The sequence below is a fragment of the Pholis gunnellus genome (assembly GCF_910591455.1).
Source record: "Pholis gunnellus genome assembly, chromosome: 10".
Lineage (NCBI taxonomy): Eukaryota > Metazoa > Chordata > Actinopteri > Perciformes > Pholidae > Pholis > Pholis gunnellus.
In genome coordinates, this window is record NC_136537.1 from 21,180,180 (window position 1) to 21,199,847 (window position 19,668).

Sequence of the window (19,668 nt, forward strand, 5' to 3'; positions counted from 1 at the left end):
TGTAATTCACCTAATTAAAAGAATGTCGGGCTGTTGGACTGAGGACATTTACGTCAAAAGACGTTGATGGATCTTTTGCTGGGATCTAGTATTCTAGATTGCAGTTTTCACAGTTTTAAATGAACAAATCTGCATAGATTTTCTGCAACAGAAAGAAAAAGTTCTCGATATAGCTCTGCCACTCGAATGGCCCTACAGTAGCTGAGCTTGAGAGCAAATTACATGTCTGCCAGGAATACAATGTCAGAAATAATTTAATCCCTACCATCAATCACAGTGGCTTGGCAGAAAAACTGAAATGGCCCCACCATCACAATGTTCCTCAGCAACATCAGGGAGTTAAAAGAATGAAATAAAAAAATAAAAAACAGTTAATCAGTCACTCTATCAAACATCTGAATCCCACCTCAGCATGCTGAGGTTATACTCCTCCCCAGACACTTGTGTGTCTTATCAGGACTTCTCAGGCAGCAGGGAATAGAGAGAAAAGACAGGCGTGCCACTGCCAATGCTGGGAAAAGTGCCTCTTCTTGCTCTCTTATGCGTGAAGAGGAATGTAAATCTCCGAAGTAATACCTGTGGTTTTTGTGATACATTTAGCAAGACGTTTTCTCCTCTAAAGACATCTCAAACCCCTCTAAAACATATTTCCAAGATGTTTAGGGATCAGGTTTTTGCAGTAGTTAAAGCTAGTGTACTGGAAGAATCCTCCAGTTCCCCATGTGGTCAGCGCTGTATTTTCAGGAGAATAGTCCAACATCCATTTTCTTTATGTTATTAAATGCTGTTATGCTGGCTTTGCAATTATTCAAACACCTCAGACACATCAGCAGGCCGTCACCTTAGCCACTTGGAAATCTGATTGAAAGAATCTATTGTTGCCTCAGTGTGAGCCGCAATTCAATTTACAATCATGCGAGAGTCATGCGACTGCAAGACTGCAGCTTTGGCATTAGACACACTGTGTCATAAGTAGAATAGCCGAACAGCACTGTGTAGTTAATGCTTCAGCCCCATCCCCTGGATCAGAGGCACAATTACATTGTGATTGACTTCGCTGAATCACTAAAGCCACTGATGAGCACTGTTCTGTCACTTCCCTTTGTCTAAACAGCGCCTTCCCCTCCCAGCAGAGTGACTTTAATGGACCCGCAGTGTGTGGAGTGCATCTAAATCCTCCACAGGGGTGTTTAAATTTATCAGTTGTGACAACAAAAGCAGAGCAGTGAAGAGCAGCACAGAAAATGCACGTAATAGAATTAAGGAGCCTTGCTCCAGGTGTAACTTCGCAAGGGACCTTTTAATGTATTTCTTTAAATGAATCCCAAAGTACAATTTTTCATTGGTGTGTGTGTGTGAGGGCCTTCTTTGTTCAACTTTATTTAAATTGATTCCAGAGGAGAGGAATCTCCTTTAAGTGAAAAAAACAAAAAATAAAAGACTAATACTTAATTTCCTGTTGCCACTTTTCATATATTGGGCAAGCTACAACTTATTGCATAATTTATCATTAAACTGCAGCATACAGAAGAGTACATTATACCTTAGTACTAGAGAGTACAGTGAAAGAAGGGCGTACACAGTGAGCAGGTCAAAGTAATAGATTTTCTTTTATTGTCTCAAGATAAATGTTGCGTACATTAAAAAGGAAAATAAATCATCAGTGGGCCTTTTTGCACACCAATATACGTGAGAGACAAATATGTCTGGTGTGTGTGCCATACGGTCAAATGTCGATACACTCGAGTATCGCGATATTATGTTGAGTGATACTGTATGGATTCTCAAACATTTAATTGATTTTAAATGAATAGTTTACTGTGATAAAAGCAAATGTAGATTCCAATGTCCTGATTGCATAAAATATGAACAATATAACAAAACAATATACTGCCTTGCGTACAGTATTGCAATATATTGAATGGTAACCTCTGTATCGTGATACGTATCGTATCGCCAGATTCTTGCCAATACAAAGTCCAAATGCTACCAAATATTGACGACACAATGCTGAAAAAAAAAAATCTATCAGGCAACAAGAATACTGTATAATGTAAAAAAGGAAGAGCTCCAAGGTTTGCAGCTCAGGAAATATTGGCATAGCGCATAAAAGCTTTAAAGTATTTTTAACCCACCATTATCTTAAAACCAAACTTGAAAGCAGATATAGCAGAGCACACTGTGCCCCGCTGCGCACACAGAAACATGCTCTTTATTCATTTCACTTTTGTTAGAGAAAAGAGAATGTACAGCAGGTTGAACATTTCTCCCAAGAATTCATCCACCCACAAACAGGGTTGTATCATTACATTGTAAAGCACACTCTGGTAAACTTGCGTATTTCTCCCCCTGGAGCTGCAAGCACAGTGTAGATGACATCTCACTGGGCAGCGTCTCCCTGTTAGTTAGAAGTCTGACTGTTAGTTAGAAGTGCATGCATGGATTTATCTTTAATCCGGCATGTCTTGACAGTCTGTTCAGCACGCTTCAACTAAATGAAAAAGCAAACACTGGATGGCCTCAAATCCTCGTTTGCAGAAGACTCAAACATTCCATCACAAATAGTACAGCTGTATCTAAGCTCCTGAAGCCTCTGTAGATGGCTGACTGACTATGCAGATTTGCTAACATGATCTCAAGAGTTGACATGACTGGATGTTTAAAAAACATTGCATGGTTTGTACAATGGATTGGCCCAAATGAGGAATTGTTACTGAATGACTGACATGTTAACAGGATGTGCATAGTATACAAAAGTCTGTATAGGACAGTGTTGACAAGAGTGATTTTACATACAGTGATATGCAATGTAGGCGTTTGTGTGGCTTATCTCAGACCTGCCTGAAAACACGAGCATAATGAAAAGACAGCCCCCTGTGCTAAAACTAGCCAGGGGGGTGCTTTTTTTCTTACCCTAAACATTTGTGAGCCAAAAGATTTTTGCAGTTCACAATACAGTTTAACTTAATAAGTTAACCTATTTTGTGATAATTTTTGCTTTTATTTATTTATTTTAAACATGCAACAATGGCGGGAAAAACAGTTATTTACCAAATGAGTGTGTGTGTATGTATGTATCAACAATGTGTCAGTATCCAAAAGAAAGCAAGAACAACAGCAGCCATCATCCCACTTAAAGCACGCCCATTCGGGTGAAATACCAAGTCCTGTAATCATTAAGCCTCTCAATGTTTGGTTTATTGTAAGTTGTATATTATATATTGAACCAAAATGTATGAATATATCATATACGTGGTACAGCCATACCTTGAAACAAAAGGGAAGGTTTGCAACACAAGGGAGGATGAATGTCAGCATTATAAAATATGGTAGATGGTATATCACTATATTATCATATTTTAATGAAAATATTAATATAAGCACTAATATAACCATGTATTGTTTTACCACATTGTTACCAACATATTACTAGTAGTTTTGTCTTGTTGCAATCTTTTAATGCATTTTCCCATTATTGGCCTTTGCTTTCGGCCCCTTATTACCTTGTTAGATACATTTCAGTCTAATATTACCAGATATAGCCATTGTTAATACCAAGCAATTTCCTAGTTATTACTTTGGTAATTATACATGGTATTATTTAATTATTAATTATCAGACAATTACCCGGCTATTACCACGTTGTCACTGAGCTGTAATGTAAAGTGCGACAAAATGAATGCAATGTTGATACACTTATATAAACAAAATTCTCATTGACAAAAATTACAAAGCTTATAAGTGACAAGTCACTCAAACAAAGCACAGTTAGCCAATAAACGTGTGAGAGAAGGTGTGTAAAATATATTAGCTCGGTAATTGGGATTCCTTGGCTATGCTTTAAAAAAGGGAAATATATGGACAATTCTTCCAGTATTTTTTGTGACTTCATGAAAAGTACTTTTCTGGTGGGAGTACTTTATAAACTGATGTTGTCTGATAGATCTGGGTTATGTTTTCTCTGAGGACAGATCTGTTCTGCGGAAATACTTCGTCCAGTGCCAGCCATCAACTGAGACTTTTTTCTTGTTTTTGTGGCTGACAGCTGGTATCGCAGCTTACCTAGTTGGCATTTTACCCCATTTATTGCCTTTGAAAGTCAACTGATCTTTCAACAGACCTGTCCATGGTGCCATCTGAACTTTTCCCTTTGCAACTTTGTTACAAAGACAGGTCTCTGGACAAACCGGTAAACCATCTGTTCTGGAAACCATGGAAAAACTTACAAAAAGAGATAATTGACTTTGCTGGCATTCAAGACAAAGTAGAAAATCTCTTGGGATGGCAGTGGGTTTTTTTGTGTTCTGTCTTCCTTTTCTGTGTTCATAGGTTTAATTGAAAAATGCTGATTTGCTAAATTGTGTAAACACTTGACAAAAAAATCCCAGGATGGAATTCCCTCAACTGAACGCATTAATTAACTGTTCGTTCTCAGCATCTACAACATCAGCAAGAAGATAAAGTTTAATATCAAGATGAATAACACAATTTAGCAGATTCTTAAGCTGACATTGTGGGCCCAACTTGTTAACAATAAAATGGAAAGAAATATAAAGCCATAAGATTACTTTATTTCTAAAGAAGCCATTTCCGATCTTTCAAAAATAATTAACTACATTTCAATTTATACATAAACACCATTTACTTTGACAAACCAACCTATCTACGATACCTCCCTCGGCTTAAACATGGCCCAAGAACCAAGATAACCCTTTTGTTTCTACTGATGCAACGTTTTCTATCGGGTCTCTTCTCTTGGCAGTAAGATGCATAAAGTTAAAATATTACGTCAATGAGACAACCCAGGAGAAACAGTGTTGCTATTGGATTCATTCGGAACAATATCCGTTCATGGCACTTAGAGTATGATTAAGGTAAGGTTAGGCAACTACAAACATTTACGATCGAGGTTGGGTTTGGTTAGCTGATCATGTTCTCGAACCGTTTGCCACTCCAACTTCTACCTCCAAATACGTTTCTTCTTTAACCACAACACCACCGTATTGTTGGTTTTTTTTTGTAATCTATCAGCTGAAGGTCACTTAAAGATTTTTAATATGCTAAAAATAAGTCCACTTTGCAGACCCTGACTTAGACAAGATGCACTTAGTCTAAGATTTGGGGTAATATTCCAGTGACAACAATGTCTGTTGCTACATATTGTTAGCAGCTTCATTTCTCTGCAATGTTGCCAATACATGTGTTGAATATTATTCAGAGCACAGCTAGACTAATGAATTGGATGGAACATCATTGTATTGATGCGAGTGTCGAAGTCGACTGCTAGTTACCGAGAAACTGCAGTACAAAGATTCCTAAAGGTATGGTCAAATAGAAAGTGTCTGGCAGTGGCGAGATTAAAAAAAATAAAATGTCCTGTTTTGTTTGTATAAAAAGTTTTATAATCAGCTGATATATAATTACTGAACTCTTGAATTGGTAACGGCCTTGAAAATCCAGTCTCACCTAAGCTACAATTTAAATCCCCTACTGTACATTGCAACAACAGTCTGTCAGCAGCCGTCCATCAGGAAGAGGACATTGTCCACCAGGTAATATACACAGTGGTGTTGTGGTTTGGATATCCACACATCTTTTTGAGATGCCATTGCACTCACCTGTATTGACATTGCGTATACCCTCTGAGACTGTTATGAAGGACATTATGAAACAATATCGGTGACTGATGAAGTTATTATTAAAAAGCTATTTTTTTTTTTAACAGCTGTTCTTTAATTTCGATCAATAACACTGGTGAAAGTAATAATACTCTCCCTCTCATCCATTTTCTCTCCGTCAGCCACCCCTGTCAAAACCACACTAGGACTTCCCATTGTTTAAGGAAAAACCAATGAATAAAATATAAGTGAAAATTGTATTTTTCATATGAATAATGTAAAAGAGGGCACGCTGTTGGCGTCCACGTCTCAAGGTTAGACTATATTGTTAGTTCCCTCCGCCTGGCCTACGCTTTGTTCTTGTTTGGCAAGAAATGAGAGGATCCAATTCTATCAAGTTTTCTGTTCTGAGGGACACTTTGCCTCCTCCGTTGGGATATGTTATTCCAGGAACTTAAAAAGAAAATTCCAGACCCAGCAGGAGGTATGTAGTGTGAAGGCAGTGCCATATGGTATGACTTGGAGAGTATGCCAAAACTTTTCACCACAACCCGTTTCCTTCACTCTGTCACGATCAACTGCTTCTTACCAGGAGGTAAAGTGAAGGAGATGAAGAAAGGACTGATGAAACATTGATTTATGTGCTCAAATTATTAAAAGATGACACTTAACTGATGACTGTGTGCTAAAACTGCTCTCCGAGGAAATTTAGTTTGATGTGTGACTTGTAATCAAAATCCAAACCATTAAATCCAAAGGTTTGCATTCATCATTGGTTTGCTTGTTGATAGGCCAATAAGATCTACATTGGGCAGCAGGAATGAGTGTGTTAGACGGTCATGCAATTTTATTTTTATGAACAGAACCCAGCAGGGAAAACAAGGAGTGGAGCACACTATGCCACATGCACAGTGAAAAAAAAGGAACATCTGTGAGCCCGTTAGACTTTTCTGGGCTCCTGTATCGATTGTCTGCTCCCTTATTTATAGCATACAGAAAAATAAAGTAATCAATCATGATACATTTGGGCTACAGTATATTCCATTACAAAAGGGGTTATCTTCTGTTTCCTGCAGTCCTTTATATAGAAAATAAAGCCTTTCAGAACTCACATTTGTTATTTTGATACTATGTCTGAGGCTAATCAAGAACTTTTACCAAGTCACAGTAAAGGACTTTTTGGACTTTCACAGTGTAGGATTGAGGTTATTCTTGTCATTGATACATCGCATTATATGTGCTCTTGCAAGTATTTTTTTTATGTCATTGACATCATCTATTTTTTAATCATTATCATCATCATTATCCCGATTAACCAATGGTACACTCTCTGTTCATTTGAGAGCAACTGCCTGGTAATCAACTTTTTACTTTACGAGTTGATGAGGACCGCTGCCTGAATGTCCAATTAGTTTTGGTCTCTTGTTCTCATTTTGGAAAGAGGTGCAGGCTCAGACTAGACTTTTAATCTTCAGAGAGACCAACCTTTGTGGAGAACATCCTTTGGAAGAACCAGCCTCTGAATTGAGACACAGCTACACTATTTGGACTTTCAGCTTTCATCAGTTTTTGATGAAAGTGTTAACATAAGATCAGTCAGACACATCAAGCAACTGCCTGATTATTCTGGCTGTAAAGTAATGCTCTACTCTTTATGAAAACTTCACATAACCCAAACAGCAAAGATCCACTCATTTGCGATGTAGCTCAGTGATCGTGCAAACTTCTTCTTTAAATAAACATGCAGCAAGATACAAATAGTGTCTTCATACAAGTGAAATGTGCTGTAGCTAAATGTAGATACATGCTGCTATTAGAGGCAATCGAGGTGCTCTCACTTACCTGAAAATGTGTCAAAATGAAGAATGGCAAGGTACAATAAAGTAATACCTTGAGTAAACATATGTTCTAATGCTTATAGCTATAAATGAAGTGCGTGGAGAAAAATGTAAATATGACTAGTTATAGTGTGACAATAGCCATATTTTCCATAAAGCTAAAATGACACAGTATTAATGCAAGCCCTCAAACAAATCCCCAAATAATATCAACTATATGAGGCATAACTATGCCCTAGAACTAATTAGCACATAAAGAAAAAAAATATGAGGTATGTGAGAATATTAAAAAAATAGTGTTAATATTTCACTAGAGTAATCAATAGCATGAAGGCATAACGCGTGTTCCAAACAAATAAAATAGCCTGGATGCTCAATCAGTACCTTTGAAGTACCTGTCGATGCAGCAGCTTGACGGAAAAGCAGGCAGAAGGCGCATTGACATCTACAAGCACATCTGCAGGACAGCCATAAATACCCTGTGACAAATTCATGCCTCTCTGACAAACTGAATTGTTGTAAAAGCACACTGATGCTGGACAGAGAAACAGTCAGCAACAAGGGCAGCGTCAGCTTGCTGACATTTGCCAAGCACAAAACAGACTGTCCTGAGCCAAGACGTCTACTAAATGCACAAGCAGGGACACCAGCTAGCTGCAAATGCTTACCTTGGTTTCCCGGCATCTCCGCAGTGAATGAATGAATCCCTTGAGACAAGTCACCACGATCCCAAGCTGCCAACATCACAGTCAGGTGGTTTCAGCTGAAGTGGTCTGAGCACTCTGGTGTGAATGAGGGCAAACAGTGAACTCCGCCAGGTTACAAAGGCCATCCTGCAGACCTGTATGAATTACTGGACGTTAGTTCAAAAAGAGCTGCCCAGTCAACCCACTCAGTTTGGGTGCAATGCTCATTAAAATTCATTCACTGGAAGGATTTTAATATGAAAATACAAAGTCACCGGGGGGGGGGGGGGGGGGGGGAGTGAACTTCTCAGTAATCTACAGGAGAAAAGCAAAACTTACCCTAATAAGGGTGAAGTGGATTTCCATTCATGTCAGCAGGTCCTTTCTGACAGCAGACCTTTTGACTTGGAGGTTTTAGTTCATGACGGCTAAGTTCCTTTAAGCCATAGGAAGGAGCCAGCATGCACAACAGCAGGGACCTGCAAACAGCACACCTGAAAGGAATGCACGCCTCGATGATATTACTGATTAAACTTGTGCTATTCTTTCTGCTGTGACGTGTCAAAATGGCTGCTGATAAAATCCAACATGACTTCCACATCACCTGCTCAATTACTGCTCAGTGCTGCCAACGGTGGCGATACTCCAACAGTATATTGCCCTGCAATCTGCATAACAGCTGTTATTTAAACATGCTTATATTTAGCCTGATGGTGGACATCAGTCTGCCTACATAGCTAAACGTTTTGAGGGAGTAATGTTTTATTCCAACACATTTTCTGTCTAATTAGCATGGCTAGCCTAGATTTTATATTGCATAACATTGCCAGCCACTTGACAATATTATTTCCCGTAGCTGTAAATATCACACAGAATAATTGAGTACCTTCTGTATTATTCACAATGTTTTCCCTAGTATATACTTATTTTCCCACAATTACTTTTTTCAAAATGTTCACAAAGGCAAAGAAGTGTTGACACTATTTTTGACAAACTTCTGGTTAAGGCAACTGCTGCATTGGTTGAATATATAAAGGATGTTATACGTAGGCTACCTGATTTTTCTTTGTTGTTATCCGAGGTCATTTATCTAGTACAGCCACAGCGCCGAAATATTTGTACTGCCCCTTTAAGGAAGAAGCCGCCCACTAAACATGTGACACAACAAGGAAGCAGAGACAGCACCTTTTGTAGGAAGTTTAAATGCAACGTTACATTAAACCAAAGTGTAGCGAACTGTCTCTTGAAACATATCACATGTAACCAACCTGCTCTGTCTGACAGTCTGCTGGGATATTACACACTGACGGTGGCGTGAGCAGAGAGCAATGCAAAGGAAATAACGTCAACAGTTCTCTGTGCATGCAGCTGTTCGTCAGGGCAACATGTTTGCGTCGCTCCTGATTCCTACTTTAACGCTAGTGTTTCCAGTTGGACTTTCCTCGCTACCTCTCGTTATCAATACGTGGCCATTCAAGAATGCAACGGCTGCAGGTAAAGTTAGGCCGCGCAGTCACGTGACTGCGTGTTTATACGGAACTGTTTCAAAAGTTTCATTCCGTCCGGGAGTTGCAGTCATTGTTGCCAAAATCTGCAGAGAAACCTACATAATGCCACCCAAAATGTATATAATATAAAGGCTTTATTTATTGTATATAAATGTGTGTACGTCACGGTTATTATTATTATTTTAATCATTTTGAACATCAAAGCATTGCTTCTGTATGTCTATGGGCGTTTAAAAATAATCACTGGACAGAGCAGTTACAGGAAATCCTCCTGTACTTTAATGTTTGCAGCACTAATCTGCAATATATTATTCAGCAAATATACCGAACCGTGTATTCTATACTTTCAATTTCATTATGAAGATGAAAACATTCGTTTGGTCACCTGATAAGTTGTTTAGTACCTGCAAAGTAGTATTGAAAAAACTAAAGTCTTAGTATTCTGTAAAAATAAATAAATACATATTTTATTTATTTTTTATGCGGGGAAAATTATCCTCCTTCTGGTTATTGAGCCTCACAGTCTAAAAAGAAATAACATTTTCAAGCCGGTTCACATGAATTTAGCAGATAAGCCATTAGAAGCCATGACATTTGAGGATCTCATGTGCCCTCCTGTTGATGTGTCTGATATGATTTGTTGTTATTCTGGGACATCCTCGGCCTTGTGTTTTGTGACATGCGTCTACTTTGAATTGTTAAGTAATGTCTAACAGGCTTGTTGCAGAGCAGGAGCTGTAGTGTTAGGAATTCATTTAGTAGCAAATGGTCATAGCTGAGCACTGTGTCATTTTGCTATTAGATGACTCATCATAGCCCCACAAATGCTGTTATTATCTAAGTGAATACATTTTTTTCCATTTCATTCCTGATTAGAGTTCTGATTACATATTCACAGCTGAAACCATTCAATGGATAGAAAATGAATCGGCAACTATTATAATCCACCGATTCATTGTTTCTGTCATTTATCAATGAAATATATCAGCTTGTCGCTGTCTTATCTCCTTAGGTTTTGGACCGTCAAAGAAAAAACCCAAACATTTAAGACATCCTTTTGGGTTTTAGTAGTGAAAGGCGTTTTTCATTATTTTCTGTCATCTTATAGGCCAAGACGACAGAGAGAGAGAGAGGAGATGTGCAAACCCTGTCAGGCATCATAACCAATATTTTCCAGATTTGCTCCTCACACTATTATAAAGTGCTTCTTTTCCAGTAAAACAGCTTAACCCTTAAGTATGTAAGACCATCAGAGATGGGGACGGTTGATATGAAATGGGCAGGACCCCACTTGGCTTCAATTGCCAGGTCGGCCCTGCCTATTTGATTTCCTGCAGGATGATACATCGGACATGTTCAAATTGAAACTCAAAATATTGTGACTTATCTGTCATGTGGACTTCAACCAGCCGCACAGCGCAACACGAAAAAATAAATGATAGAAATGGTGCTCGAAACGTCTCAAGCGGCATCATCAAAACCTGCAGGTGATTAAAGTTCGCTCAAAAAAATCTCACCATTTGATAGATGGATAGCCTTTAATTTATCAGATGTGCATCGCCTATTTCCCCCCGAGGTGGCTGTGAAAATGAAAAATGCTATCTGTTCTGTGGGTAGATATTCCAAAGTGTAGTCTGTGAGCCCCCATTGATCCGCCCATGCAGATCTCTTTTCCTTAGGGGGCTTACAGAAGCAGCTGAGAATAGCAGGCTAATCTCCCCTTCCATTCGGCTGCGTTTTTCTGAGTGTAAAGGACCACAATGCTGAGTTTGATATGTTAAAGAAAAAAAGAAATAATTATATCCTGAGACAAGAGCACTTACCAGAGATGGTAGACAGACAGAATTTATAGACGGATGAATCATAAGTGATAAGAGGAGGAATTGGTGGCGGCATCCCGCTGAACACAGTGTGATGGTCTGAGAATTTAGTGGCAAGCTGGTGACAGTGCTGCCAGTTGGTGTTTTGATCCCCCGTGGGCACTTGGGGGATCAGTGACCAAATGCTTGTCAGCTCACATTCCATTTATTAGGAATCCATCGTACTGGTCATCTCATGCATCATCTTTATATATATATATATTTATACACACAATTTAGTACATGCCTGTTAACATTCAGCCTATTTGTTTGCAATAAAGGTCGACCACTAATTCATGTCTTAGCGTCTCATTTAGTCTTTTTTACTTGCGTGATTTCCTTTATATATATATATATATATATTTAATTAGCATTATTGGAGGGAACTTTAGACCCAGTATTTGACGACTGCTTCTGTAATTGTTGGGTATTTGATCCTAAATAACTTGAAACATCTGAACCTTTAACTCATCTGTGCAGATATGTAAACTGGACAAATGGATTCATTGAATTTCAATATTTACCCTGAACATCATTTACAATCACAATCTCCAACAAAGCACAGCTGAGTTGGGATATTCATTTTGTTCACTATTTATAGGATGAGAAACCATTACTTGTAAATAACATTTAACGCTCAACTGAAGTAATATGTGGTTTGCTAAATGTGTTTTCTGGTATCAGATCATTTTACATTAGCTGTCAAAATTGCTATAAAAGAAGATATGAATTATACGGTAAAGTCTCAGAACAGGACGCAAAACTTTCTTTCCCAGCATGGTTGTTTATAACTGACCTCATCTTACCTCTCCGAAGAAGCAGCTAAGCTCAACAATGTTGCATGGCCAGAATCCACTGTAATACCATGTGAACAGTGTGTACTTCCTATCCTTGTAGTTTATCGTGTACTGAATGTTTCACTGTACTCCGTTTTATACTGTAGCATGGAGTGCCCTGCAGTCTGGTGGCTCAGTGTTGGATGCAGTGGAGATGGGCTGTGCCCGCTGCGAGATGGAACAGTGTGATGGCAGTGTGGGCTATGGCGGGAGCCCAGATGAGTCCGGAGAGACCACGCTGGATGCCATGATCATGAACGGGTAAACCACGGGCATGAACTGCGAACAGTTGAAAGCAGAAATAGGAAATGAGATGGATGAGAATATTTGTAATGCAGCAGGAAGAAGCAGTTGATTAAGAAGACAAGGTAACATGTAAAAATGTGCGTGTGGCTATTGGAACAGCTGTTTGGTTTCTATCCAGCCGACAGTTTGTGCCACCTGAAAGCAGCTGTGGGAGACAGTACAAGCCCAGCTTTCTCTTTGCAAATCTTCTGTTTATGCTTGAATTTCTATCAATGCTGTTGTTTTCCGAATTCCATAAAACAAAAAACAAAACCAACATGAAAATAGATTGAACATAAATGACCTGTATTTAATTAAAAAAGGCCACTGAAATTATGCACCAGCAGCTGCCAGCATATTGTGTTACTGTCACAATTTGTGCTGGTGCTATCTATCTGTTTTTAACATTTACGGCTGCAACTGGTTGACCTTTCCAGCCAGCCTCTCTTTAATAAAGCACTAATTAAGATTCTCATTAGGATCTGAAAGCTTGTCAGTTATTACATTCTTACAAACATTTACACATTCAGGAGTTATCACGGGAGGCAAATGTCAGCTCGCGACGCCAGACAAAAGGCAAGCAGCTTGTTATTACCATATGGAATGTTCCTTCTTCCATTTGGCAGGAAGAAAACACTCTTTTTTTTGGGTGACATAGTCATGAATACATTGTGGGGAGAGGATAGTCTCCCACACACTATCCAATATAGCTGCATAAGAATCACCAGCAGCCATATTGAGCACTTTGTCTAAGCAGAGGAATCGAAAACACCTGTACAGTTAAATGCGATCCAATGGAACACCCCTGCAATAAATATGAGCTCTGTAATAAATTCAAAGTGTAACGTTCATTGTTTGATCTTGTGTCTGGGAGACACTCAACTCTATGGCAACAAGGAGACTTTAGTTTGTTGAGGTGCATACATATTAGAAGCACCTATATGATGCAATTCATTTCATCACCACAACAAGCTGCAGCCTCAGAGGTTATTTATCACCAGGCATTTCTAGTGAATTGCATCACACGATAAAGAGCTAACGTGTAAGAGTTAAAGATAATATGTAGAAAATACACAAAAGTTCAGTTTACATCCAGTGTTAACAGAATATGTACCCTTGAGGTCTAACAAGTGTAACGTGATGAATGCATTCCCTTCCTCAATAAAACTTTGGCAAAAGCTGATTTTTCTTAAGTTTGAAACCTGCATCAGAGCGAAACCAAACGAGGACCCACTCTCCAAAAAATAAATAAAACAGCTCCGCCACGCTTCGACAAGTAAACATTCCACGGCTCTTGTGTCCAGTAAACCAGTAGTGATTTTCTGGCTATTCTTTGTGACCAGGGATACAATGGAGGTGGGTGCAGTTGCAGACCTGAGAAGAATCAAGAACGCCATTGGAGTAGCGAGAGCTGTGATGGAGCACACTGACCACACGCTGCTGGTGGGAGAGTCGGGTACATGAGGATAAATACCCAATATAGTTTATGTTGGAAAGGATCATCTTGACATTTAGAAATCCAGTCACATACGTAAGGATGCATGTGTGTAGAATGAACTGAACAGAGATCTAACACATATGTTTAAAGGAGACACCTTGATTTTTTGAATTTGCATTCGTTTTTGAAGCACTTCAATAAGCTTTGCTCCACCGAGCATCAGCAGGTAGCGATGAATGCGTGGCCTTCAGTCTTCTTTTTCTTTTTTTTCACAAGAGCAGTAAAAGAATGGAGGAGCAGCTCTTCTCTCTGCAAGTCATTTTAAAGGAAACTGAAGGCCAGTGTTGAAACATTTTATTCCACGATGATGAGTGACTCAAAAAAACCTCCCACATTTCTTCCCAGTGAGATTCAGTTGAGTAAATCAAATATGCATCCTAACTTAATTCTTATAGGAACGGTAAGGTCACTGCTCAAAACAGTAGCGATGTAGGACTTGCCTAAAATGAGATTAGATGGCCTCCAGCCCCTCCTTTTGTTTTCTTCTAACCCAAGGTCAGTGCGGACCAGAATGTGTAACTTGACCTGAAAGTACTGCTTCTCTCTTTCTAGCGTCTGTGTTTGCTCAAAGCATGGGCTTCGTCGCAGAAGACCTGACTACCAACAAATCTGTGAATATTTTCATCCAGTGGCTGAAGGGCAACTGCCAACCTAATTATCGAAAGGTGTGTGTGCGTGTGTGTGTGTGTATTAGAGAGTGTGTTTTTCCTCACTTGTGTTGGCTAAAGGCGTGCTGCTTCTAAAAGATTGATAATAAGCAGAAAAACTGACAGGCATACGAAAGAAGGTGATGCCCTACAGCGATGGCTTGTTTCTATTCTTTAAAAACGAACCTGTTCACTTCCTCAATAATGCCCCAAAATCTCCCAGTATCGGATTTCTTCTTGTGTTCTTTCCAGTCAGCTGTAGAGAGCGTGCACTGCCCTGTTGATCAAATGATCACCGTTTTTCCACTTGGGGCTGTCCAGTTCAAGGACCTCCGCTGAAGGCCGCTGAGCTGCTTCACTACAAAAACACTACAAAAACATAGGAGTTAAATGCTTTGTTGAAGGTCTTCAATGGTGGATGAAGAGAAGAATCAAAGCACTCCTACCACCCGACTGATCCTGCCAATAAATCGTTTTATTTGGCGAGCACAGTGAAGTTAGCGAAATGTGTTACAGATTTGGTTTAGAGGTGTACAAAAAGCATGCAGCAGTAAATACTGACAAATAGTACAAGACACAAAATAGGTGAGAGTACTAAGTATTGGTCTCCATAAAAGTATGCATTCAATACTTCCACAAAGTGTACAATCCATCCGGCAGTCTCTTTGTTTTGGGTAGTTTCAGACTGTTGCTGAGGTCACAGGAGAACAACCGAACCTCCATTCTGTGAAACTAGAGAGAATGTTTTCAAGGGTTTTACCTTCAGCATCATGAAATGGAATATTTTAGACTTTGCTTTATGAATTATGCACAGGCTTTTTCATTAAGCAGACTAGTTGCTCCCAACTTTGGTTTATTAATGACATGATGGCAGCCCTGTATGAAAGTAATGCTGATGCAGATACATGCCATATGAAAGGACCTTTGCTTTAACATTTAAGTTTACCTTTTATGGCCCTGGTGTTTTGTTCACTTAAACTCAAAATGTGACATTTTCTAGCAGACTTCCACTTACATGTAACATCAAAGGAGCAGAATGAACTTTTTCACACCTCCCTGCAGGTCAAGCTGGTGCATCGCTCACTCACGAGAGCAGAGAAGGCACCTTGGGGGTAGAGAGACAGGGAAACCTTTTCTCAAACTACACTACCCTCAGGTACACCAGGTTGTCGGTCTCAATAAAACATGGGATTTGACTGCAGCAGGGATTTAAAGTGAGACGCTTTGTTCATTTAATGGTTCAGTCACTGGAAATAACATACTAGAGAGAGAGAGTCCAAACGGAACGAGACTCCCTACTGTTTATTATCAGGTGCCAAACCACTCGTGAGAATTGAGCTGATAGCTTTATTTCATTACACGACAGCAAATCAAAGCGAATGGCTGCATTTTTATCACACGCCTTGATTATGAAATTATGCAAACGGCGTTGATGTTTTCTTTCCTGTCAAAAGAATGTGTTTCCAGATCCCTCCAAGTCCTGTGGACCCTACAAGCCCAGGGCGACAGTGAGACAGAACAAGAGGGCACAGCATGCCAATACGCGCTCCCATGACACCATAGGTAGGTTTTTATCTGTTAACACGGAATGTGAAGCAAAGCCAGCTTTCCTCAGGCAGTTTATACAGTTTAGTATGTAAGCGCTTCATTGAAACCAGGCATGGATGAGAGCGAGAAGCAGCATAATGTGCCAAAAAAAGAACACAGACGGACCTCCTGAAGTACGGATGTAGAGGTTAACAGGGAACAATTCAATTCTTACATTTTTGTTTGTCTAAATAAAAAATCTCATCTTTAAAGGCGGCATGTCATGCTCATTTTCAGGTCCATACTTGTATTTTTGGGTTACTACTAGAACATGTGTACCTGCTTTAAAAACATTACTTTTCTCATACCGTCTGTCTGAATATACCTGTGGTCACCCTCCGTCTGAAACGCTTCATTTTTGTGCACCTGTCTCTTTAAGGCCCCCCTCTCCAAAAAAGTTCAGTCTGCTCTGATTATCTTGCGAATAAAACGTGGCGCTCCTTTGCAAAGGAAGTACTCAAGCCTATATATTCGTATATTCTAAAGAGCCTGCATGCGGCACAGGAAGCGGAGCCAAGTCTGAACGGCTTGTTGAATCACATGGCATCTGATCCAGTCAGCCTGCAAAGAAATATGATCCATTTCTTCACAGTTTGTGGGTACCCAAATGTATGTGCACAGAAATTGTATTTTTTGACCTGCCCCAATTTAATGTGATGTGAGCCGGACCATTGTTTGGATCAGGGCACCTGGAATCGTTAGGAATTGAATAAGCTGTCAAAAACCTTCAGCAGCATTAGCGCTACCTCACTATAGGGCTTGAAATGACTTTTTCTTTAGCTAAAAGGGAATATCCTGGGAATAGCTGACATTTCAATACCACTTCTTTGGTTTTTGCACCAGGGATGGTGGCTCTTGATCGAGATGGTCACGTGGCTGCTGGTACATCGACCAATGGTCTCACTCACAAAGTTCCAGGGTTTGTAGACCAGTGTCATAATCTACAGTATATCATGTTTTAGCATAACGTTTTCAGCTGTATAACATTTTTAAGCCTTTGCCATTTAATACAAAAAATATAAGTTACACTGTTTTTCATTTTGTCTGTTTAAAACCCCGCTCACATTCCCGTCCTGCAGTCGTGTCGGGGACTCTCCCATCGTTGGAGCCGGGGCATACGCAGATAGCTCAGCTGGAGGTGCTGCTGCTACCGGAGACGGAGACATCATGATGCGCTTTCTGCCAAGGTACCCATCGTTTGTTGTGCTTTCTTCCTCAGTTCGAAATGTACTCGAAAAATACCTTCCCGTCATAAATAGTCATCCATCAGAATTTCTCCCAACAGTGTTGCATTTTAAATTCCATGATAAAGGTTGACTGGAACTCCACACTAACCAGGGTTTATTGGTACTTTTTTTTAATAGTAGGAATGTTTTTTCTTGACAGAAGAACTGTATTTCAGTGACTAATGACATTTGTGTCACGTGCAGTTTTTTAACAGCCAATTTCTGGAGTGAACCTCCTGCTGAAAGTGCAACAACATTATTATAAAGAGTGGAGGTGTGACTACATTGGCCCAAAACTGTCATATGTACATTGCTCAGAAGAAGGGATATTTTTGGAGACTAAAGCTGTTTGTTTCCAGGCTGTGAGAATTTGGCAGTCTCCAAAGGTTTATTTTTTTTTAAGATTTATTTATCTAGGATAGTTTGGGGAGTACACAGAGTGTTTTCTTTAAAGTTGCACTGAGCTTTACATTCATAGTCACACACACACACACCCACCCCTGAGGGGCCGCCTATTTCAATCATAGCTTTCTGATTCACTTCCTGGAACGATTGGGGGTTGCGTTTTTCAAGAAGACCTTGCTACTCGTGTGAACTGAAGTGTTTATCATTCATTCTCCGAGCCTTCCCAGGGACCTCACTGTCAAAACGTAGCAGTAACACATCACCAACGGGAGGCCATGTTACAAACCGTCACGCTGGTCCAACAATCCCAAACCTTTCCTTGAAGTGTTACGAAATACTTTTAAATATAAAGTACCTCTCTCCAAAAAAAGGGAATTGTACTCTTATTAGCTTGCTATCTTGTGTGGAAAATAACACCAAAGATGTACAGTACATCTCCTGGCATAAGAATTTATGAAGGAACATTTTCCACTTTATAATCCCAAACTTTTACAAGGCAATTTTAGGAAATTGCAATGCGTTACTCACTCACACTCTTATACATTTGACTGCAAATAGAGTTAATGACACTCATATGGTCTCTCTAGAGCAAGTAATTAGGATTGCGGTGATGGCCAACGTCTACAAATAGTCCCACTTGTGAACACCTATAAAGTAGTGGCATGACTCTCTTGCATACCATGAAGTGAGGCTGGCAGTTTCTTTTTACTTAAAAAAAATAAAAAAAGATATTTCATCAGTTTTTCTTGACATTGATTTGTTTGCATCAGATTTATCCCACACCATAATTGTAAGCGCATCCCCATCATCATCCTGGTTGGTGGCCCTGACAGCACTTGTTAGCTTGCCTCATGTGTACCGCATGTAATCCTGCCAACAGTTACTTGGCCGTGGAGCTGATGAGGGCCGGGGCAGATCCCTCGGCAGCCTGCAAGACGGCCATTTCCAGAATCAAGAGGCATTACTCAGACTTCTTTGGAGCCATCATCTGTGCTAACACAACAGGCCATTATGGTGAGTGTTAAGGTTCACAAATACCGACTGTTCAGCCACTGACAAACGTGTCAAGACACACGCGCTCGCATCTACAGAGGTGTAGACGAGCAGATGTACAGTACATGCATAAACACATTGAAAGGGTACGTTTTTTTGTTATTGAATTGCATTTGCTTTCAATTTGTATAACTTATTTGTAAAACACGTTAAACTTCCATATTTAAGTTTTGAAAAAAACATTCAAAACATTTACAAGACGATCTGTTTTGAACGGATAAATTATCTGTATGAAAAATATGCCAGGTCGCTTCCTGCTTCCTTTTAAATAGTTATTAAAATATCACCGACACTGAGTTTACGCATGCTTTTAGAATATTGGCATTTTAAAAAGGGTGTGTTTTTTATCTCCTAAGGTGCCGCCTGTAACAAAGTCCCTGGCTTGTCCCAGTTTCACTACATGGTGTCAAACTCAGAACACGAGTCACCAATCCTGAAATCTGTGGACTGCTTTTAAATGCTGTACGACTGTGTGCATCTCTTTTATGTACTTCCATGAATCAACACTCCATACTGTATTTCAAGGCTTGTTTTAATTAAAAAATGTAATTTTTTCAGCTTTGACTTGTTTTCATTCTATATTTATTTATCATTCTCACAATAACTTTGAAACACATATTTG

The 19,668-nt window shown here is 39.5% G+C and overlaps 1 protein-coding gene across 1 annotated transcript; it reads left to right on the top strand.

The window, feature by feature from the left end:
- Nucleotides 1–9,310: 9,310 nt before the first annotated feature.
- aga (aspartylglucosaminidase) lies at nucleotides 9,311–19,602 on the top strand. Its single transcript, XM_079167160.1, has 9 exons — nucleotides 9,311–9,636; nucleotides 12,453–12,606; nucleotides 13,974–14,086; nucleotides 14,681–14,793; nucleotides 16,230–16,338; nucleotides 17,206–17,281; nucleotides 17,442–17,549; nucleotides 18,874–19,007; nucleotides 19,403–19,602. The coding sequence occupies exons 1-9, from the start codon at nucleotides 9,528–9,530 to the stop codon at nucleotides 19,501–19,503; spliced, it is 1,017 nt and encodes a 338-aa protein (XP_079023286.1). The 5' UTR covers nucleotides 9,311–9,527; the 3' UTR covers nucleotides 19,504–19,602.
- Nucleotides 19,603–19,668: the final 66 nt, after the last annotated feature.